Source organism: Thunnus albacares, chromosome 4 (genome assembly GCF_914725855.1).
Source record: "Thunnus albacares chromosome 4, fThuAlb1.1, whole genome shotgun sequence".
Lineage (NCBI taxonomy): Eukaryota > Metazoa > Chordata > Actinopteri > Scombriformes > Scombridae > Thunnus > Thunnus albacares.
Window position 1 is genome coordinate 4,484,143 of NC_058109.1, and position 23,699 is coordinate 4,507,841.

The following is a 23,699-nucleotide window of genomic DNA, read 5'->3' on the forward strand; positions in this document are numbered from 1 at the left end:
TTTAACATTACTGCACTTTTTGTTTGTATATTATCCTTTTTTAAGGGTTACGTCTAATTTAATGTGATGAAAAAGTGCAATAATCAGTAACTGTATATAACGTATATACTGTACATAAATATGTAATTTACCACAGCTGTAAGGTGCTGGAAAAGCTTGAAAATGCACCTTGAAATGCCTGAAAAGTGCTTGATTTGACCTTGGAAAAGGTGTTGGAACCATGTAGTATAGATAACTGAGTTATGTACTTGTTAATATTTACAGGGGAAAGCTTCAGCAGTCTTTCTTACCAGTTACGAGTGGGAGTATCAACAAAAACCTGTACAGCAATCTATTAGGTTTTTAAAGAGAAATACTTGAAGGTATGTGTGATATATGATTTCTTTTTTAGATACTTTGAGGTTTATAGTGCTGTCTGTAGGCATTTGGACAGCAACACATGGCCACATGACTACAAGTTATCAGGGGTCTGACTTATGAAATTAGCCATCATGGGTTATGCCTAACCTGTTTCCTGTAATGGATAATGTAGTGTCATCTGAATTACATGGTGTGGTCTACACACGACATACAGCAACATGACATATAATTAGTGAGTGTTCCTGTGTCCACCACATAGTGGAAACAGGAAGTGGTATTTAACATCCGATTTTCATGACAATGCATATGCATGTGAGGTAACGTTGACTTAATGTATTGCTGCATTAATGACCCACTTGTGTAGCACAGCCTAGTGGCAACAAGAAGCAAGCCTTATGTTACAAACTTCCTTTGATTTACATGAAATTTAAAGTGTGTGATCTAAATTTGATGTGCAGCAACAAAACATACATTTAATGTGTGTTTTCTAGCATCACATCTTGGATACAGGATGTGATAGTTATCTCCTACATGCGATCAGGAAAATATATATGCGTGTCAGTTGTCCTCTGGTAAAGGTATTGCTGCATCATGTTGCTCCACAATAACAGCACTTTGACTGTGGCACAGCCCGACGTGCATGAGGGTGTGAGGGCTCCATCATTGCTGCTTGCAGCTTTTATTTGCCTTTTATTATTTGCTGTGTCTCTCCTCCTCATACTGTAAGTTACGTTCTATCTGACACATCATGTTTGCATCAGAGGTTTCCTATGAATCTGGTGTATTTTTCTTTCTCTGTCTTTCTGACCATGTATTTGGTGTTTACTGTTGACATCAAGTAGTGATGAACAATGAGGAAGGAGTTCAGGTTGAGACAGAAAAAAAGGGGAAGGACAGACAAAGGTTTGTGATGTTTTTAGGTAATATATCAGAAATCCATGAAACACAACACTTGAGACAAAACAACTGTAGTGACAAGAGGAAATAACCAACTAGAGTTAACACTCGAGGACGAAGGATCTCAGCATCGAAGGCCAACATAATGAGGAGCTTTATTCTCCTCATCCTCTCACTAACGGCAGGTAAAAAGTTTACTAATACCCGATTACAGATATTACAGACTGATAAATGTTATGTTTATATCCTGTTTATGCCATGTTTGTGCATATGAACCCATTTTTATTTCATGTCAACCAGGACTGTTTGAAAATGAAAGAAATATTTGATGTGAATAATTCCATTCAAGATTTATGATGAATTATATCACAAATATCACAAAATGCATTTTTGACAGTGTCCATTATGTGTTTTTTGAAATATTTAAAACAGTTTAATACAACTGATGAGTGAAATCTGTAAAGTTTTTAGTGAAACTGACAGCAACATTAAGCTTTTAACAGCTTCATAATTAATAAACGACAAAGGTGAAAACTGACAAAGAAAAACAAACATTTATGGTTCTCAAATTATATTTTACTCCACTTTTACTCAGGTCAAACTATGCCACTGACCTTTTTGATTTTATAGAGGTCAAGGGTGAACAGCTAGAATGTAAACAGTTTGCTAAATGATCATAAACATTAATTAACAAAAGCACTATACAATGAGAAACATCCAAACTTTGATGGACATGTTTGAATGGGCATAACTATTTACAAGAAAGGGTTAAAACTAATAGTGATGGCTCATTTTGCTTGTTAGGTCCAGGGCTAGTGATTGACATATTGATATTTGATTGATGTGTGTGCAGAGTTTGTTTTCACGTTCATCTGCTGAATGAGGAAAGTTTTTCTGAGATCACCTTAAAACTCAGTTTAATGTGTTTACGTAAGAGCATGATTTGTGATTTCACAACTAGTTTGTAACTTCCACAAGTGTGATGTGGAAACTTGAAGCCTCCAGTGCACAAACACTGAGAGTGAACTTTACAGTGAAGGAGGAGACATCTTGTGTCCAGCAGTTGACTTTTGAAATGAACAATATTTACATATTCAGAGATTCTGGATTTTTAATGAGAGAAAAGGAAAAGATGTAATTTTAAGGATTTTTAAAAAGTAATTTAATATTTTGTGAAAAAAAGTATTTTTATGTGTTAAAACATGTCTGGAGGGGATTTTTTAAACAGTGGACGGGTCGCTGGGACTGGTAGGGTTAGAAAGACACCTGTTTTACTCTCAGTATTAATCATTTATAACACAGTAGTTAAAGAAAGATAATGAGTGTATAAAACTCCTCTGGTGAACAGACACTAACACATACATTTTCTGAGAATTTAAAAAAATATAAATAAAAATTCCTTACATTTGTCAAGGATGAAATACAAAGTCAAACTTTATTTTTCTTATCTTGAATCATGAAGCCACTGGGATTTGAAAACCTGACTTTGGCGACTCTTGGTGGCAGAACCAAAAAATACACTGTGGCAGGAGTTGCTGTTACACTGAAAAATTACACATACAACAAAAAATTTATTTAAATTAATACTAAGATTTTATGAGTAGAGGCCTTTCAGAATCTCTACAGAAATTACCACAAAAACACTATATGTGTGAATAATATTACACATTCAATAATAATAATAACAATAATTGAACAACTCTGTGATCTATTGATTAATCCAGAAAGTCTGTTTACCAGCATGATGAGACAGTGGATGTTTTGTTGATACAGTTCTTATTCAGACTGTTCTGGGATTGTTTCAGTGTCTGACATGATGGAAACTTTTCTCTTTGTCTGATCAACAGGCTGTGAGGCCTCGTCTGAAGTGAAGGGATGTGAAGGAGGATGGGTTGAATTCACCTGCAAATACCCAAGAGAAGATCAAGAATATCAAAAGACAGAGGTTATTAAACCCGGAGGAAAAAACACACAAACCACTAAAAAGTATGTGTGGGAAGAGAAGAGCAGATTTCCCCTGTACCATGATACAAGAAATAAAAATCTCAGGATGGCCATTAAACAACTTGAACATGATGACTCTGGGAAGTACAACTGTAAATTTTACCAAAGACTTAAGCCACCTGAGGAACCTGATGAACTGGAACTGAAAGTCGGTAAGAGATGCTGCATCTGTATCAAAGACAGAGTGAAGTTTAACAAAACATCACTAAGAAAACATGAAGAAAACTAACAAAAATGTAACAACACAACACACAGGCATCAGGCATTGAAAGATATTTCAGAAATGTATCTGTATTTTGTTTGCATGTTATAATTACAGTATATCTATCCCATTGGGGTGGAAATCTTTGGGAATCTCACAATTTGAGTCTGATCCTTTGTGTCACGATTCAATTCAGAATTGATTATTGATTCAAAGCCAATTCTTGATTCAATAAATAGAAAGAGAGGGAATGTTTTTAGTTCTTCTGCTGCTTCCGTCAACACACTGTGTGTCATTCACTGGTGTCCTGTGTCCACTGAATTTTAATATGAAACATAACTGACATTTAAACTAAAAGGTCTTGATGAAGGTCACATCTGACAAACAGAAAAAAGTAGAGAAAAGTGTGTGAAAGTTTGCAGCTTTTTGATTTAGAAAAGTGAACTGCATTAATTTGGAAGTATCTTAGTCTTCTTCAGTATAAGATTAATGAAATTAAAGTGTCATTTATTCTTTTTAAGAATTGGGATTCTTATGTGAATCTATTTTTTTCACCCACATCTACCATCCCACACAAGCACACAAACCACAGTTTGGTGATAACAGAATGAATAAAACTGATGTATTGTTCATGCTAATTTGGAGGTTTTCTCAAATCCCAGAGTGTGCTGACATTTCTTTCCAGGCTTCTGAAATAAAATTTCACATTCAGTGAGGTCTGCTTCTCTTTCAACTTTCTACTGTACAGAGCTAACCAAGTTAGCAAAAATGGAAATCAATTTGCTATGAAGCAAACATTACAGGACAGGAGAGGCAGAATTAATGAATAGATAAATGCACATGATGCACCCTTTACTGTATATGAGCGTGATGATACATTTCCAACATGTGTTAGCAAAGTATTACAATGTTCAGTTTTGCATGTTTTACTTTTCTTTTTTCTTTGCAGTGAAAGATGTCTGCCAGACACCATTTACTCAAACTGCATATGAAACAGCTAAAACCACCATCACATGTGATTACCCTAAAAAATACAACTCCTATGTCAAGTTTATCTGCAAAGACAACAATGAAATCTGTGAGGAGATTTTATCAACACAATCTTCTGTAAAGTCAAACGGGACATTCACTCTCACAGACACCAACAGCTTCAACATGTCCATCAGTAATGTGAGCTCACAGCATGCTGGTGTCTACTGGTGTGGAGTCAAATCAAATAAAGGAAATTACAGAGCTTCACTCAGAAAAATACATCTGGAGATTAAAAGTGAGTAATACAGATTCAGCTCTCCTCTACTGGTTAGAGGCTTTTTTCTGACTTTCATTTTCTGTTTATCAGTGAAACACGACTCAACACAACAGGTGATCTAAAAGACGTTAACACAAATTTATACACATTCAGATGTTGTATTGGCAGTTTGGCTGTCATTTGATATTTAGTAAAAGGCAACTATCATAAAAAATATGTAAATATGTGTGCAGATAACAGTGAAAGTTAAAGTGAAATAAAGAAAGTGAGATACCAGAAATGCCAAAGAGTTTGAATTAGAATTTGTCTTTGTCTTTCTATCCACAGATATTAAAAGCTTCAAAAGATCCTCAACTATTGGACAAACTTTCACATACTGGTGTAATTACACACAAGGTGCTCCCATTAAGAAATTCATCTGTAAGGGAGAAGATCCATCTATATGTCAACCTCTAGGGAGCACCTCAAATAAAAAGGCTGGAAGGTTTTCAGTGGAGGATGACAGAGAGAGGACAAATATCACCATAACTGTCAGAGACCTAACAACAGATGACGCTGGGACATACTGGTGTGGAGCAGAAAATACTGACAATAGACACAGTAACCCATTCTTCAACAAACTGGAGATGACTGTAGGTGAGTGTTCAAATAATTTCATTGTTTTTGATGTAGTGGTTCATATCATAGGAGGCTAATAGATGGATGGTGATGTTCACCTGTGGCAGGTTCAATTCCCTGTAACAGCTGAGACGTCCATCCCTGTTCAGTGTAACAGCGCGTTGCCACCAGGAACTCTCTCATGTGACCAAGAACCTTTTTGAGAAACCAGGGACTGAATTTAGATTCTGTAGGATAGTTCCAGTTGATAAGTTCCTGCTTCTGCTACTTTCTGATAGTTCAGGATTAAGATGCAGCAGTTTTTTGTAAATTCATCACTAAGTTTGTGTGTAAAGTCCATCATTAGTTCTTAGTAACTACTAGTTATCAGGTTGCACCATTAAAATTCAGAAATGTCTTAGCTAGTACACACTTCAGTAATGTTTCAATCGGTTGCTAAGCAACATCTGTAGCGCTGTCCAATAAGAAGCAACCAACTATGTAAACAGGAAGTGACTGTGGCATCACAAGCTGTAACATAACTTGTAAAAATAAGTTTTAGAGGCCAAAAGATAAAATAAACTTAACTGCCACTCCTTTGTGAATGTAGGTGTGTATGTTGTTTTATTTATGTCTGCATATCTGCAGAAATATTAAAACTTTATTTTCTGATTAATTCATAGCTGTTAATTCCTAAAGCAGCGATATATAACCATCAAAAGCTCTTCAGATCATTTACTGTGACAGGTGCTCTGGAGTTTTCAGTCTGCTATGAAAATGCAAATATTTTTCATTTCTTAAGTTTTCCTGCTGAACACAAGATGTTTCCTACTTCACTATAAAGTCCGTTCTCAACAGTGTTTATGCACTGGAGGCATCAAGTTTCCACATCACACTTGTGTAAGTTGCAAACTGGACCACAACTGGCTCCAAACTAGTTGTGATGTCACAAATCATGATCATAGTTACTCGCCTTAAACTCAGATTTAAGGGGAGCTCAGAGAAACTTTCCTCCTTCAGCGGATGAATGTGAAAACAAACTCTGAACATACATCATTCTGCTCAGAGAAGCTCAAACATCCAACTGAAGGAACAAGAAGAAGAGCATTTATGTTTCAGGCAACAAAAAACAGCTCAAATGGATTCAGACAGCAGAGAAAATGGAGCCCTTCTTATTTGAAGAAGCAAATCTGTCTTTTCAAAATTAAAGAGTTACATACAAACAGTAAAAGGAAGTGGTTTAATTTTGAAAGGCAGGATGTGTGAGACAGGGAGCTGTGATATTTACTTATTTATCTATTAGGAATAAATATTGTTGCACAGGAAGAAGTAAAGCAACAGTAATGACTGGACGGCATCTTGCTGAAGCTAATTTGCAGCCCCCCTCACTGGATAAAGTATGTTGATATGAAACACCTGACGAGTCCACACAGTTGATGGAAATAATTCTATATATATACATAAGGATTTTATTTATATATTTATTTGTTTTTTGCCTGCTGTTGTCTGTAATAAGAATTTATTTCTGCTTTCATTCACAACTTTGATGTTTCTATTTCTGTTTGCAGTGCCACGGACTCGCTCACCTGCTGAGAGGAATGGTGAGAAAACATTTTTGTTTTCTGAAACCTACATTTACATGATTGAAAAACATTTTGTGATTAGATATCTATGTTAATTGTGGTTTAACTAATGCCGGTCATCCTTTTGTTGTGTGGTTTTGTAGCCATCATCATTACTGTCATCTGTGTAGCTGTGCTGCTGCTTGTGCTGATTTTGGTTCTTATCTACACACGTAAGAGATTATTTATATAAAAACACTCAAACATACATGCATACACACAGTTTTTATACTGTTAAAGCAGTGATGACATAAATTAATAAATGCATGAATAAAAAGAGTAAAAAAGTTCAGAATATCTTTTTTTTTGTCTGGAAGTTGATATTTGTCCATCTTTCAGTATTATGTTCATTTCTAGGAAAAAGTCTACACAATGGTCAAGTCATAAAATCACATAAAATGAAAACAAACAGCTGAATACAAACATCAACAGGTGTAACACTGTCAGTCCTTTCCTGGTCAGTTGTACAGTAGGTTCTGAATGAGACAGATGTGTGAAACTGATCCACTTCATTTTCTTCTGCTAAATTTCTTTGTTTTCTTCCTTTTCTTACATTTTTAAATTTTTCTCTGCCAGGATGTTCAAAATACAAAACAAATGAAGAAGGACTGGACAACGCCGAGGTTAGTGTATATGTTTTTGTATACAGCTTTACTGTTTGTGTGTGTGTGTGTGTGTGTGTGTGTGTGTGTGTGTGTGTGTGTGTGTGTGTGTGTGTGCATCCATATTGTGGGATGTAATGGACCCATATGTGCATGACTCAGTGTTAGGGTTACAGTATTAGTTGCACATTTCCACACATATTTACACTATATTTTGTGATTCATGCAATAATTCTTTGCCAGAAATGAAGCACTGTCAGTCAAAGTGTCCCACCATTAAACACATGTAGTTTGGCAGATTCATGTAGACAGTTTGACATCATCTTATCACTTTTCTTTTAACAAGAGTTGTGTTGTAGGCTCGCCTGCTAATCAGCACTAAACAGAAAGTACAGCTGAGGCAGGGATTTAGTCATTAACCAAAGTATTGGACAAATTTTAATTTTGACCTGATGATGGCGCTGGATGAATAGTTACAGTTCATTCTGAGGGGGACATATACGTATGTACCACATTTCATAGCAATCCATCCCAGATATATCACTGAAAACCTAAAAATGTCAATCTAGTAGTGGTGCTAGATGAAAAGTCAGTGGATCATCAAAGTTAGAGGGCTTCATCCTCTGGACACCATGAATGTCTGTACAACATTTCATTGCAGTGCATTCAATAGTTGTTGATATATTTCAGTCTGGAGTCTGGACCAACATGGTGGACTGTCAGGTCATCATTGCCAGCCACAGCTGGTGCTAGCATGGCTGAAAACTCAGCCTCAGCTTCAGTTTCAGGAGATTGATGAGGTCTAACTGTCTTTAAGAACCTCTGTTATCAGCATTAATGGTGTTTATTGTTATGATTGTGTGTAAACTATTAATCTTGTATTTTTCATTCTGCTCTGGAAGGATTTTGTCTATGAGGAGATAGAGGAGCAGCCCCACAAGCCTGACTCGGGAACTGCACTGAAAACGATTTATGTCAGTGCCAAACACCCCACCAACCCTTCTGCCTTTACACATTACTCCAACATCAACCATCCAAACAGTTCAGGGGAAGTTAGTGGTGACACATCTTCTACTGTGAAGGACAATGGTCAATACTCTACTGTCAATCACCCATCTGGGTTTTCTGAAAACCCTCTCTACTCTACTGTCAACAAGCCACAGGAGCACTGAGGAAAGTTTCCAGGCTGTGAGCTTTGCCAAGATTTCAGTTCATTTTTTTTAACTTTTCCAACCCAAACACAGACTTTTAAACTGTTTAAGATTAAATTGTTCATCTTTGCTTGATTTATCAAGATTTATTCAGAGGACTTCTGCACTGATATACACCAAGTTACCTGATGTGCAACCAAAAATGCAGTTCAACACATCCACCACCAACCACCACCTCAAAAAGGACTGAAACAACACCTCTCTGACACAGATCATAAAATACACAATATTCACTAAAACAGGAGTTAATATTATATGATAGAAGTTAATCCAGGACTACTGCATTGGATTGCATACAGGTGTTCTCAATATTACATTAGAAATAGACAGTTTCAATCAATAATATGGCAGTTGTTTGGTCAGGGGTCTGAGGTAATATATTAATGTGTCAGTCCTGGTTTAGGGGCAGGATAAGAACTGGTTCAATGAATGATGCTGTATATCAGGGGTTGGAGGACTAGCTGATCTGAATTAAAGACTCAAGATTATTTGACAAGGTGTGGATGTCAGTTCATTGCCCAAACTCCACTGTTCCCCAAAACTGCTGCACAAAATACTTCTTTTAGTGTGTTAAGATCCTGAATGTCACATTTCCTCACACCATCAGCCTCAGACTGATGTCAGGATGTAATATACTGTATATAAATGCAGTTAGAGCTGCAATGATGAGTCAATTAACCGTTTAGTCGATTGACAGAAAATTAATCGCCAACTATTTTGATAATTGATTCATCGTTTTGAGTCATTTTAAGAAAAACTGTCCAGATTCTCAAATTCCAGCTTCCAGCTGATAGTAAACTGAATATCTTTGGATTTTGGTGTGTTAGTCAGGCAAAAGGAGAAATTTGAAGACATCACGTTGGATTTTTTCATCATTTTCAGACATTTTATAGACCAAACAAACAAATAATTGTTAGCTGGAGTCATAGATGCAGTATACACTATGTGCAATTTGTTATGCAACAAGTAGTTGCAACAAAAGTTGCATCATTTCATACTTTCATAATGTATTTGTACACTTATCACTGTTTAATCATTTTTTGTTTTCAATATCTTTCTTGTAAATTTCTTTTAATATTCTATTTCATGTATGAAACATGTTTTTTATAGTGATACTAAACAAGGTTTATCTTTACAGCAGGCGGTCGTCTTCATCTCATACTTGATATTATAAGTTGTATTTGTACCTTTAACACAAAACAATTGTTACAAAGTGTTTTACGGACAGACACAAAAGACAAAAGATAAAACAAGATGGCAACATATAAACAAAATGGACAAAATATACAACACATACAAACCAGAAAATATGACATTATTTCAAGAAAACACAGATAAAAGAAGTGCCTACTAAGATGCTTTTTAAAAATTTGCACCAAGTTTAGGAGCCATAAATGAAGTTATAGTGATTTTGGAATTCATTGTAAATATTTTTGTGATGGTGTATATTTTGGTTATTTGTTACTGTTATATTTGTTATATTGTCATTTTTTTAATGCACAATCACGGTGATTATTGATAGAATCAGGTCACTATGATATTCACAGTTAATATAAGCAGCTGTTTACCTGCATGGCGGCTGGTAAGAGAGAGAGAGAGAGAGAGAGAGAGGGTGAGTGGGTTGCTTTTTCTTTGTTTACCACAGCTTTGCTTTTGATTGCTGTTATTATTTTGAGTATATTTTGTAATAAGTTGATCTTTTTCATCAATAAAAGTTATTAAACGTATCTTTTTGATCTCAGCAGACAGTCAAGCAAACAAGGTCTGAATTCAGCCTCTCAGACACTTTTTACTTTGTTTCCATTAGTCGCTACACAAAACATAATCGGCTAACACAGATTGATCACTTTGACAGCCACACTCTCACCACTAAAGTGCAACAGTCTATCTGAAGCCAATCTGCTCCTACTGCCTTCAACAAGATTGTACATTTATCTGTGAACTGTGCAGTATGTAATGTCAACATGGAAGTTATTATTTTTTCCATCGAGTACATTCCTTTGTTTACTGACTGCTACACGTCATAAGTTGGAGGCTCCTTCTTGCATTATAAACCACTGTAATGTGTTACCGACTGTTTGTCTTTTTTAACTGCAGAGTTCTGCGTCAGTTGTAGCTGAGCTAGTGCAGACTGACTGAGAGGCAGGTGTACAAGGTGTCATAAGAGCTGATGTGATCTGAGCATGAATGACTTTTTCAACATTTCCAGGGTGAGGGGCCTGATTTCTGAAATGTTCCCTGTGGTGGATGTAGGGAAGTATAGGAAAGGTGAAGGCTTTAATAAACTACATAATAAACTCCTACAGTGATATTGGCTAGAGTCAGGGACAATCTATAAAATACTGCTGACTCACTACAACAGCAGTCCATTCATTTAATATTATTACTATAAATTTAGCATGGTGAATAAGTTCATAATCCACTAAAACTCCATCTGCAGGTGTTTCCTGTGGTTTAATCCTGTGCAGTTCTGGGGCAAAATCCAGAAATATGCAGACATGTTGTTTTCGTCAGAGTTCTGTTTTCAAACCTCAGTCATTGAGGAGCTAGGCGCACATGCATAAGTCTTATTTCCACAATTCACCATAACTGAATGTAGACACGACCTGAATCAGCTGTTTTCATACCAACATGCTGCCTTCTCCACCAGTCTGTAGATCTGTCTATTAAACAAACAGGACGGAAAGTAACTGCTTGTGTTGCAGCAAAGTTCTCCAACAGCCACAACAGCTGTCATTAAATAGTAATATCTCATTATCATTTTTAAACACCAGAAATGTGATCAGTGATTCATTTGTAGAGCTCATGTTGAAAACAGGGTCACAATTAAGAATAAGATAGAAAGATTATTTACAGCAAAATAAAATTATGTCTCATATAAAATAAAATAATGATAAAATTGATCACACAAAGCAATTAATCAATATTAAGTTTAATTAATTACTATATGCATGTTTTATGTGCGTACACATCGTTTACACATCTGGCCCCAGGTGAACAATGATGTAAAGCACAGTGCTGCCATAAGAAAAGAAGAACAGGGGGAAGATGATAAGAAGTGGGGGCGGATCACTTTTACTAAAATATCAGCACAGGAAACAACTGTGCAGACGGTGAATGTCAGAAATGAAAAGAGGAACCAACATAACCGACTGGAGTTAAATAATCTTACTGAGAATTTATTCACCCAAGAACAACATGAAGAGTTTCCTTCTGCTCGTCCTCTCACTGATGACAGGTAAAAAAAGGTTTATTACTGCCTGATTACCGACTTTTGAGACTGGATTGACAACTGTTACAGCTCTGCCTCTTAAGAAACTAACCAGTTACTGCAATTTTTAAATGCCAAAAATAACGCCAAATATCCATTCATTCGGAAATCAATAGCATTTGGAAGCCTCTGAGCAGAGCTGTCTCAAAACTTAAGTCAATGTCTGTGTCGTTGCCTAGGAAACTGCGGGTAGCAGTGCGTAAGTGAATGGTGAAGCAGAGGAAAGGTTAGCAGTAATTTGTCAATCTGGCAGTAAATGTGCAGTACAGACTACAGTGTGTCTGTTAATAAATGCTGCAGCTTGTCAAGACCAAGAAGGGGGTTAGCTCCGAAGTTAGCAACAATGGGCCTTGACCTGATGATGCTAAACAGACAAATAGAGAACGGAGAAATATGTGGCTGTTATTCCCCCCCTGCCCGCCAGGCCAAACCACTCAGCCTAGGGGAAACACTTCAGTTTCTATACATCCTGTTCTGTGGTTTCACTTACAGCTCAACTTTTTTAAGACAGGCCACAGTAGCAGTCTTTTACATGTATTATTACAGTATAGTACTGTTAAAAAGCCCACTAACTTTAACCAACAATAAAGTACAACTCATTTATATAGATATATTTAAATATTTTGGGTAATTATTCAACTCAACAGTGACACAACCTATAGTCTGTTAAAAGGTTTTATTCTTTTGCGCTTGGTAGTTTATCTGATGTGATGTGAATACGCAGCGATCAGAGATGATGTTTTTGATTTGGATACTGACAACCTGTAAAAATCCCTTTGCACACAGGAAGTGATGCTTTTTAATGTATCTCTGGTATTTTCTGACAATTAAATATAAAATGCAAACATGGGTTGCTAATTTATCAAGGATGCAACAAGAATTCAGATTTGACACCTAGGATGGAAATTTACATCAGGAATGGCTGAAATTCATTCGTCCCTCTGTTATTGGCGAGTGGCTTTGTGTGTGTGTTCCGCACATCTTACAGCTGACAGACTCAGTACACTGCAGGATTTTCAACTTTTTCATCTTCAATCTTTGGATCAAGTTTTAAAACATTGTTTCTTTCTGTTACTCAGCTACACGAATATAATAAACCTGTTCCAAAGCTAAGATTGTGACCTCCAGCTACGTTTGAAAAAATTACGGGGGGGCGGGGGGCGGTTGGGGCAACACCTCCCACCATTCGGAGTAGGTAATCATTAATAATGCCGATGTTCGTACACAGCCTGCTGGAGGACAGAGGAGATTCTGGCCTATAAAGAAAGATGGAATTAGAGAAATCTAAACATCTTTTTGTGAATAACATGTCACAAATACACCAATAATGTCATATATATTAATGAATACCACTCAATACCAGATCTTTAAAGTCCTGCTCCACTCAAAAATACGTTTTCCTTCTTGTTCCTACAGTTGAATGTTTGAGCTTCACTGTGCAGAATGATGTATGTGCAGAGTTTGTTTTCACATTTATCTGCTGAAAGTGGAAAGTTTCTCTGAGCTCACTGAAAATCCAATTTGAAGAGGTGGGCCTTCAAGCATGATTTGTGATATATCACAACCAGTTTGGATCAAGTCGTGGTTCAATTTCCCCTGACACAAGGGTGATGTGGAAACTTGAAGCCCTCAGTGCACAAACACTGAGAATGAACTTTACAGTGAAGGAGGAGACATCTTGTGTCCAGCTGTTAAACTTCTGAAATGAACAATATTTACAGATTCAGAGATTCTGGATTTTTAATGAGGGAAAAGGAATAGATGCAATAAAAAAAACATTAAAAAGTAATTTAACGTTTTGTGGAAAAAAAGTATTTTTATGTCTTAAAACATGTCTGAGGATTGTTTTTAAACAGTGGACGGGTCGCTGGGACTGGTAGGGTTAGAAAGACACCTGTTTTACTCTCAGTATTAATCATTTATAACACAGTAGTTAAAGAAAAGATAATGAGTGCATAAAACTCCTCTGGTGAACAGGCACTAACACATACATTTTTGACATTTTAAAAAATGTAAAATAAAAATTCCTAATATTTGTCAAGGATAAAATACAAAGTCAAACTTATTTCAATTCTTATCTTGAATCATGAAGCCACTGGGATTTGAAAACCTGACTTTGGCGACTCCTGGTGGTAGAACCAAAAAATACACCGTGGCAGGCTGCAGAGTTGCTCTGTTACACGGAAAAACTAAAAGTACAACAAAAAATGTATTTTATAAATGTATACTAAGATTTTATAGGTAGAGGCCTTTCAGAATCAGAAATTACCACAAAACACTATATGTATGACTAAAATACACATTAAACAAGATTAGCTGTACAACTCTGTGATCTATTGATTATTCCAGAAAGTCTGTTTATCAGCATGATGAGACAGTGGATGTTTTGTTGATACGGTTCTTATTCAGACTGTTCTGGGATTGTTTCAGTGTCTGACATGATGGGAACTTTTCTCTTTGTCTGATCAACAGGCTGTGAGGCCTCATCTGAAGTGAAGGGATGTGAAGGAGGATGGGTTGAACTCACCTGCAAATACCCAAGAGCAGATCAGGAATATCAAAAGATAGAGGGTATTAAACCCAGAGGAGCAAGCATACAAACCACTAAAAAGGATGTGTGGGATGGGGACGACAGATTTTCCCTGTACCATGATACAAGAAATAAAAACCTCAGGATGGCCATCAAACAACTTGAACATGATGACTTTGGGAAGTACAATTGTAAATTTTACCCAAGACCTAAGTCATCTCCTGAAACCCAGAAACTGGAACTGAAAGTCGGTAAGAGATGCTGCATCTGTATCAAAGACAGAGTGAAGTTTAACAAAACATCACTAAGAAAACATGAAGAAAACTAACAAAAATGTAACAACACAACACACAGGCATCAGGCATTGAAAGACATTTCAGAAATGTATCTGTATTTTGGTTGCATGTTATAATTACAGTATATCTATCCCATTGGGGTGGAAATCTTTGGGAATCTCACAATTTGATTCTGATTCTTTGTGTCACGATTCAATTCAGAATTGATTATTGATTCAAAGCAAATTCTTCATTCAAGAAATAGAAAGAGAGGGAATATTTTTAGCTCTTCTGATGCTTCCTTCAACACACTGTGTGTCATTCACTGGTGACCTGTGTCCACTGAACTTTAATATGAAACATAACTGACATTCAAAGGTCATGTCTGACAAACATAAAAGAGTATAAAAAAGTGTGTGCTTTTGATTTAGAAAAGTGAACTGCATTAATTTGGAAGCATCTTAGTCTTCTTCAGTATAATAATAATGAAATGAAAGTGTCATTTACTTACCAACATCACTGGTTTAATGTCTTTTGTAAAAACACAAGTTGGTCTGCGTGTTTTGGAGTAAGGAGGGGAAAAAGCGAAACGCTCCGCTGTGTTGTTAACGTTCTGTCTTCAGTTTGCACAGCAGCCGACTTTCTTCACTTCTCCAGTTGGTTGAAGTTTTGTAAAGTGCTGCAGTGTGGTCAGTTTCATGGTGCGGTTGGGTGCTTTGCTAACATTAGTCTCTGGGTGATAGGGTACAAAGTATTCAGAAAATAATTCACCTTTTCCTGAAGACTGAATAATTAGGTCAATACATTTAAAAAGCTTGTCTATTTTGAAGATGAACAACAAAGTAACTCTAGTATGAACATGTTTCACATTCAGTGAGGTCTGCTTCTCTTCCAACTTTCTACTGTACAGAGCTAACCAAGTTAGCAAAAACTGAAATCAATTTGCTATGAAGCAAACATTACAGGACAGGAGAGGCAGATATGAAAAGATAAATGCACATGATGCACCCTTTACTGTTTATGAGTGCGATGATACATTTCCAACATGTTAGCAAAGTATTACAATGTTTGATTTTGCATGTTTTACTTTTCTTTTTTCTTTGCAGTGAAAGATGGCTGCCAGACACCATTTACTCAAACTGCGTACAGAACAGCTAAAACCACCATCACATGTGATTTCCCTAAAAAATACAACTCCAATGTCAAGTTTATCTGCAAAGACAACAATGAAATCTGTGAGGAGATTTTATCAACACAATCTTCTGTAAAGTCAAACGGGACTTTCACAGACACCAACAGCTTCAACATGTCCATCAGTAATGTGAGCTCACAGCATGCTGGTGTCTACTGGTGTGGAGTCAAATCAAATAAAGGAAATTACAGAGCTTCACTCAGAAAAATACAACTGCAGGTTAAAAGTGAGTAACACAGATTCAGCTCTCCTCTACTGGTTAGAGGCTTTTTTCTGACTTTCATTTTCTGTTTATCAGTGAAACATGACTCAACACAACAGATGATTTAAAAGACGTTAACACAAATTTATACACATTCACATGTTGTATTGGCAGTTTGGCTGACATTTGATATTTAGTAAAAAAAAAACAACTATCATAAAAAATATGTAAATATGCGTGCAGATAACATGAAGTGAAAGTTGAAGTGAAATAAAGAAAGTGAGATGCCAAAAATGCCAAAGAGTTTGAATTAGAATTTGTCTTTGTCTTTCTATTTACAGATATTAAAAGCTTCAAAAGATCCCCAACTAGTGGACAAAATTTCACATACTGGTGTATTTACCCACAAGGTGCTCGCATTAAGAAATTCATCTGTAAGGGAGAAGATCCGTCTATATGTCAACCTCTATGGAGCACCTCAAAGCCCAGGAAGAACACTGGGAAGTTTTCAGTGGAGGATGACAGGGACAGGACAAATATCACCATAACTGTGAGAAACGTAACAACAGACGACACTGGGACATACTGGTGTGGAGCAGAAAACACTGACAATAAACGCAGTAACCCATTCTTCAACAGACTGGAGATGACTGTAGGTGAGTGGACGTGTTATTTTATTGCTACGAAATTATTCAATTCACTTCAAATCTTGTCACATGCACAGAGAACAGTCAACTCCGCTGTACAATGAAATTCTTATTTTGCGCTCATCTCTGACAACCATGGATAATAAATTGTGAATTGAGAATTAAATATAAAATTACAAAAATAGATACAATAAAAAAAGAGACATGTAAACATAGTTTGTGGTGGTTAAGTCTGATTGTACATTAATGTGCATTGTACTGTATGTGCAAATATCCCTGCATGTGTAAGAGGGTCCATGCATGTCCAAGGTATGCAGAGAAGTAGTGACTGAAGACTTCAATTCAAGTATAGCCAAAATCTGACTCTGGTTCAGATTGTAGGAGGCTAAATGATTGCTAGCATTAAAAGAAAGCCACAGTTTTGATTACTGTTTGATTTACAGTAAAGGGCGAGTTTGTTTTTGCACAATATGTAAAATGTCTAGTTATTACAATACGTACAAGAATGTTATTTTTAGTCAAAGATTTAACGGAGATGATACATGAGCTGTTTTGAGTCATGACAGTCCTGTAAACTGTAACATGTTTAGTTACACGTCATGTTCACCAGCTGCAGTTTACAGGACTGTCGTGACTCCAGAAGGTGAATTCATTGATGGGCTAGCTGGTTCTGTCTTATAGTGAATTTAACAGTCTCATCTACAACAAGGACAGACTGAAAATGACTCAACTGTGAACTTGATTTCTATTTGTTGATGAAGTATCATCTCTAGTTACAAGAGTTGAAGTGCTGGGATTCGACTGAACAGTTCCCAGATTACACTTTGTTCAGTTTGTCTCTACCTGCTAACGCTAGCTAGCAGCAGTCTGCAGGTATTAAGCTAAAAAAAATTGAGATTTGATTTTTTTTGGCCATTAACCCCAGCACTAATGATATTTCATCTTATGAAGCTGTTTGAATAAATATGTGTTTTCCGCCTGCTGAGTGTCAAACAACATGACTCAACAAAATCATAGGAGGAAACCAATAAAAGGAAGTGGTCTCATACTAGGGTGTGATGTTAATCTTCAACTCTAACAACTTTTCTCCTGAATGCAGAACATTTTCATTTCCTGTTCTTAAACAAAACATATTTCAAACTTACCAAAAGCTGCAGTTATTTAAACCAAACCTTAACTTTAACCTTAACCAAAGATTATGATCTTAATATTACTTTTACTTACTAATACTTACTTTTTTACTTATTTTTTTTTATTAGCTGCTTCAACTACAACTTTACACCAACAACAGCCACAGACATTGATCTTAACTGTGTTTATTGCATCTGCAATCATCTGCATTTCAGGGTGTGTGCTGTTTTTATGAGCTGTAAATGTTTCAGTGTGTTTTCACTACAGTGATGCAACATTACAGCCATTTGCTTTGTGTGATCAGCCACTCTGTAGCATTTGGCTTTCTATTCAAACCACAGTCAACTGTGATATCCTGACTGACAGAGTGAGAACACCTGCAGTCGTTATTTATACTCTTGATCTCATTTCCTGCACGTCCCTTTCACCAGACTTCAGATGAGCATGCTGCAGTGACAGCGAGACTCAATCAGCAACATGTTCAATCAAAGCTCTTAACAATTGATCAGTTTTGAAGTTTCTGTTCATTTTATCTACACATGAAGTGTCTTACTTTAAAATTATAAGTTGCTCAGTATTTATGCTTTATAATTCACACTTAAACTTTTTTTTTCCAAGCCTGTCTTAAAACATGTCTCACATGCCTATCTACACATTGGAGGTGTCATTGATCATGTAATTGTGATCTGTGGTGAAGAAATCCATTCCTAAAGCAGATTTTTAAGAGAAGGGGACAAAATCCAAGCTCCTTGTGCTGTGTAAAAATACAAATGCGTAAGTTCAGCTGAAGCTAATATGAGGGTATTGACTATTGACTATTTCTTGGTATACGCAATGGGGCTTTTTTATTGACCTCATGCATTTCAGCAACAAGAAAGTGCTCCTACTCTGTAATTTTGTCTTTCAACTTCCTGTCTACACTAGAAGTGGGGATTGTGTACATTGACATTTGTTGCTTGAGATTACCTTGTGCCTACATTTTAACAAATATTTGACCTGTTTTATAAAATTACGTACAGTCTGAAGGACTGACAGAGCTGAGAGAGAATTGTCGGGTCTCTGGAAACGAGAAAAAAAAAGATTAAAAAATACTGAATAAATAAACTGTTTTATCTGTCAGGCTTAGAACAATTGTATTTTTCCTTTTCTATCCTTGTTAATTTATGAATGCACATGTACAACCTAAATGCATTTCTTTTTTGCTTTCAGCACCATCTCCAATACCACCACTAACACCATCTCCAACATCACCACCAACATCACCACCAACACCATCACCAACACCACCTGGATCTGTGAGTCATGGTGAGAAAGCACATTTGATACCTTAAATGTTACATGTTTGAAAAACATTTTTGATTTAACTTCTGTAAATTCCTGTTAAATTTCTTGACAGACAGCTTTGAGTGATAATTCCATGTGTTCACTGTGTTTTAAATGATGCTGGACATTTTATGTGTTGTGTGGTTTATTTTGCAGGAGACTTTCAGGTAATAATGATCATCTGTGGAGCTGTGCTGCTGCTGGTTGTGATAATTGTGATCTTCATCTACAAACGTAAGGTTCATTACCAGACTTCAGAACATGAAACACACACTGTACACACAAACCACTCAAAAAAAAAACACACCTCATGTACTTCTCTATCCTGTGAAGATGTGATGTCTAAAAAAAACCCCAAAAAACAGACAAACTGTAAGACGTCAGAAGTTAATAGACATGACTTTTATCATGTGTGTAAGTTGAAATTTTGTTGACCTATTATCTCATTTATGGTTGCACACTTAAATCCTATTCAGTGAAACCAAACTACATAGATAATTAGAGATAGATTCTAAGCTACATAGATAAGCAACTGTATAGATAACAACTTGACGCAAAGTGCTGAAATTAATCCACTTCCATCCTTCTGCTCATTTCCTTTTTTCTTCTCTTTCTTTTCTTGCTTTCTCTCTTTTTCTGTCAGGATTTTCATGTTCAAAACCCACAAGGAATGGAGCAGCAGCACAGCACATCAGAGAGGTTAGTATAAATGTGTCTGTGTGTGGTAGTACTTTATAGGTGGTATTCATATTGTCAGTAAAACAAGAGCAATACATGAATGATGCCAGACTTTTAAGTATTCCGGTTGTAAATATAAGAGAGAGCTCCCGGGACTCTTGTTTCATAGAGATAAACTGTCAGTTAGTGTATTACCACCTCTGACAGCCAACAAACCAACAAATCTCTTACTTGTTATCTGGAGAGCCTCTGACATGAGACTGAAGCACACATTTTAACCAAATTTCCAGAAAATTCAACAGTACAGAAAAATTTGTTTTAGTTTGCGGTTCTATCCACTGCTGTTATGAGAATATTAGGAGTTGGGTCATCAAGATAAACTGTTGGTGGCACTAATTCTCCAGTCAATGCCATTAAACCAGAAGAAGAAGAGAACACAATGAGATGACGTAATTAGAAGAGCAGCAGTCAAACCTCAAACAGTGAAAGACGACGTAGAAAACATGATGGGAATATGACATTTCTGTTTGTCAGAGTTTATGCTGGACTTTTTTTTTTTTTTTGACGGCCAATATGGCCGTTAATATTCCAGAATTTCAGCCATATAGCCATATGTTTAAATAACCATATAATAGCCTACATTTAAACAGCAATAAAACAGAAAACACAAACGTTATGATCCAACAAATGTATTTTAGTCAGCAGTATGAACTCCTCATAAACTCTGTGAACTGAGCACATAGGTTACAACAATAAAAATAAAACAATTAGCCTTGCTCTTGTTAATTAAATGCAGCCATGCAGGCAGCCTGCAGCTGCATCTCCGCCACCACCTCCACCTGCTGCAGTCTCCCCGAGCCCGCCTCTCACCGAGGCTGTACAGGGAAAAGTTAAACCTCCTACTGACCAATAACACGTTATTTAATCGTGGAGCTCCGGGCTGATCCGTTTGTTTCACTGTGTCAATGCTGGATGTAACGTTACCTGAGAGAAAACAGTAAGACTTTTCCGAGTCATGTTAACTGCTGTCGAGCCAAAGCGCAGGGCTGCTGCTGGAGTGTGCAGCTTTTGAATCTTGTGCCACACTTAGTCACATGACCAAACTCAGTGAGTTTATCAGTGTCTATACAGCAGAGGCAAAACCAAACCTTTGTATAAGTTTATATTTAAGATGTCGTGGCAACATATCTTATAGGTCATATAATATTAGGCTATTTAATATGCTATTAATGAATTTATTTATTTATTTGATAATTGGCATATTTCCCACCGGACATTTTGGCCGTTGATATTTTCATCTGCCGGACAACTACACGTGATACCAGAAAAAAGCCGACATGTGCTGATTAACGTAAACCCTGTTTCATGTGTTAATTTGAAGAACGTTACAGTGTCCTCATCAAAGTTTTTGTCACTTCAGTGGAGGCTTGAGTGACATTTAATTTCGCATGTCTCATGTACATCATCATATATTCACCACGTCTGTTTACATGGCATTTTGTCGCATTTTGCTTTTATCAATAAATCAGTTTTTTAAAGAAGACATATCCTGCACATTTCCAGGTTTATATTTTTATTCTGTGACTCTATTGGAATATCTTTACATGATTTCCAGTTAAAAACTCCTCATTTATATTATATTGGCCCTTTATGCAGCCCCTCAGTTCAGCCTCTGTCTGAAACAGGTTGTTTTAGCTCCTGTCTCTTTCAAGCCTCCTGATGAGCCCTCAAGCTGCCCCTCAGCAGACAACAGAGGCTACATAAACAAACAGTAGTAGTAGGATTTTGCTTCTTTTTCCCCATTCTTTACTCAAAATATAAACGTCTCAAATACAACCATTCATGTTCGAGCCTGAATCTGATCTGAAATATGAGAGTGGACAACGTGAACAATCCATGAACAACCTCAGCAACAAAGACTACAGAACAGATGGCTGTTTGTGGGAATGCGCAAACGATCTGATGTCAATTTGATGGGGAAGTAGAGGTAACTCTGCAATAGAAGTGTTCAGCCTGCTCTGTACACTTTGACCATGTTTAACATAGACAGCCAGCATTATAACAGTATATAAATACGGTAAAAAAACGGCAGAAAATCACTAGAAACATTATGTCCCCTTTTAAAAAAAAAAATCTGATATTTCGGGATTTGTTCGAATTTTCTGTGTTTCTGTGGATGGAAATGCACCTACTCTTTAGTCTTCCATTATTAATATGCATGACTAAATAAGACATATAGCCATATATAAGTATAACAGAGTTTTCTGTCAGTGAGTAAATTCTACTGAGTGAGCGCAATGAGTCATCACACTGACACCGTGTCCATCTACCAAATACTTATTGTATGTTTGAATATCAACTACTCACTCAATTTTTTGTTCTTCCCTGGAAGGATAACTTCTATGAGGAGGTACAGGAGCGCGTCCAGGAGACAGGCTCAGGAAATGCAGTGGAGACAATTTATGCCACTGCCAACTTTCCCACAAACCCCCCTGCCTCGATGTATTACTCCACCATCATCTTTCAAAGCAGCACTGACAAAGTTAATGGTGAGGCGCTGATCCCCAGACCCAGCTCCTCTGCCTGTGAATATTCTACTGTGAGGTACAGCCAAAGTCCAATCTACTCTACTGTCTATAAACCATCAAAGACTTCAGAGGATCCTCTCTTACTGACAGTCAACAAGACACAACAGCAATGAGGACGACCCAGGCAGGAATTTGTTAAATTTACAAAATGAATGATAAAGATTAATTTTTGATGGGTTGTAGTTATTTACAATGAAGCCCAACTCAGACTGTAGGAATTAACACCCCAAGATATTCAGTTTCTGGGCCCAGTCAACTTAAAACAGGATTCACTGCCGCATTGTTCGAGTCACCAAAGTTTGGTGACAGGACTGATTTGTAGAGACTAGATGAGTCCTTATGCTCAACTGGTACTCAAGACTGGTATTGTTGTATATTGTTGTATATATTGTTGTATATATTGTTGTATATAGTGGCCGATAAGTAACAAGGTACTGCAGTACAGAAGTGTCAAATATAATATATATGTCTGAGGTAATTCAGTTTGTCCACCAAAGAGCACTGACAACTAGAGCTGCAACGATTAGTTGATTAATCAATTTGTTGATCAAAAGAAAACTAATCTGCAACTTTTTTGATAATCAATTAATCCATTTAGTCATTATTCAATCAAAAGTGCCAAATATTTGGTTCCAGCTCCGCAAATGTGACAATTTGCTGTTTTTCTTTGTCATACATGATAATAAATTGAATATTTAACATTTTAGACAAAACAAGCAAATTGAAGACATCACTGTGGGCTCTGAGAAATTGTGAATGACATTTACTCAAATTTTTTTACTTTCCATTGACTAAGTTATTAATCGATTAATGCAGAAAATAATCTGCAGATTAATCGATAATGAAAATAGCTGTTAGTTGCAGCCCTACTGACAACCCTAAATTATGTTCATATCTCTAAAATATTGGTATTTGTTTTATATATGTAATGTTAATGTAATGCTATATATTTTTATATATTACTTTTGTTTTTAAGCACATTGAGTTTGTGCTATATAAATAAATTTGACTTGACTTGGTATAAGCTTCAGAACTCCAGTTTTGTTTTGGCATCCTTTGTATTCCTGCTGCACTGGTGCCATTTTTGACTAATTGTTTTCCAGCTCCATGGATTAGGA

The 23,699-nt window shown here is 36.4% G+C and overlaps 1 protein-coding gene and 1 long non-coding RNA gene across 9 annotated transcripts in view; one reads left to right on the forward strand and one right to left on the reverse strand.

The window, feature by feature from the left end:
• Positions 1-22,731, forward strand: part of LOC122980860 (polymeric immunoglobulin receptor-like) — a 46,855-nt gene extending 24,124 nt beyond the window's left edge. The window contains exons 5-8 of one of the 8 annotated variants that reach the window (XM_044349260.1): positions 19,202-19,297; positions 19,472-19,549; positions 19,959-20,014; positions 22,386-22,731. In XM_044349260.1, coding sequence (XP_044205195.1) covers positions 19,202-19,297; positions 19,472-19,549; positions 19,959-20,014; positions 22,386-22,694 — 539 coding nt within the window. In that variant the 3' untranslated portion in view covers positions 22,695-22,731. Of the gene's footprint in view, positions 1-264; positions 1,543-3,104; positions 3,187-14,487; positions 14,797-15,926; positions 16,102-19,201; positions 19,298-19,471; positions 19,550-19,958; positions 20,015-22,385 lie in introns of those variants that run through there. The other 7 variants (XR_006403105.1, XR_006403100.1, XR_006403104.1 and 4 more) reach the window with 7 other exon arrangements.
• On the reverse strand, positions 4,832-16,735 carry LOC122980861. The gene is made up of 2 exons (XR_006403106.1): positions 16,679-16,735; positions 4,832-5,162 (listed from the first exon to the last, which is right to left on the reverse strand). It is a non-coding gene; the product is annotated as an uncharacterized LOC122980861 (long non-coding RNA).
• Positions 22,732-23,699: the final 968 nt, after the last annotated feature.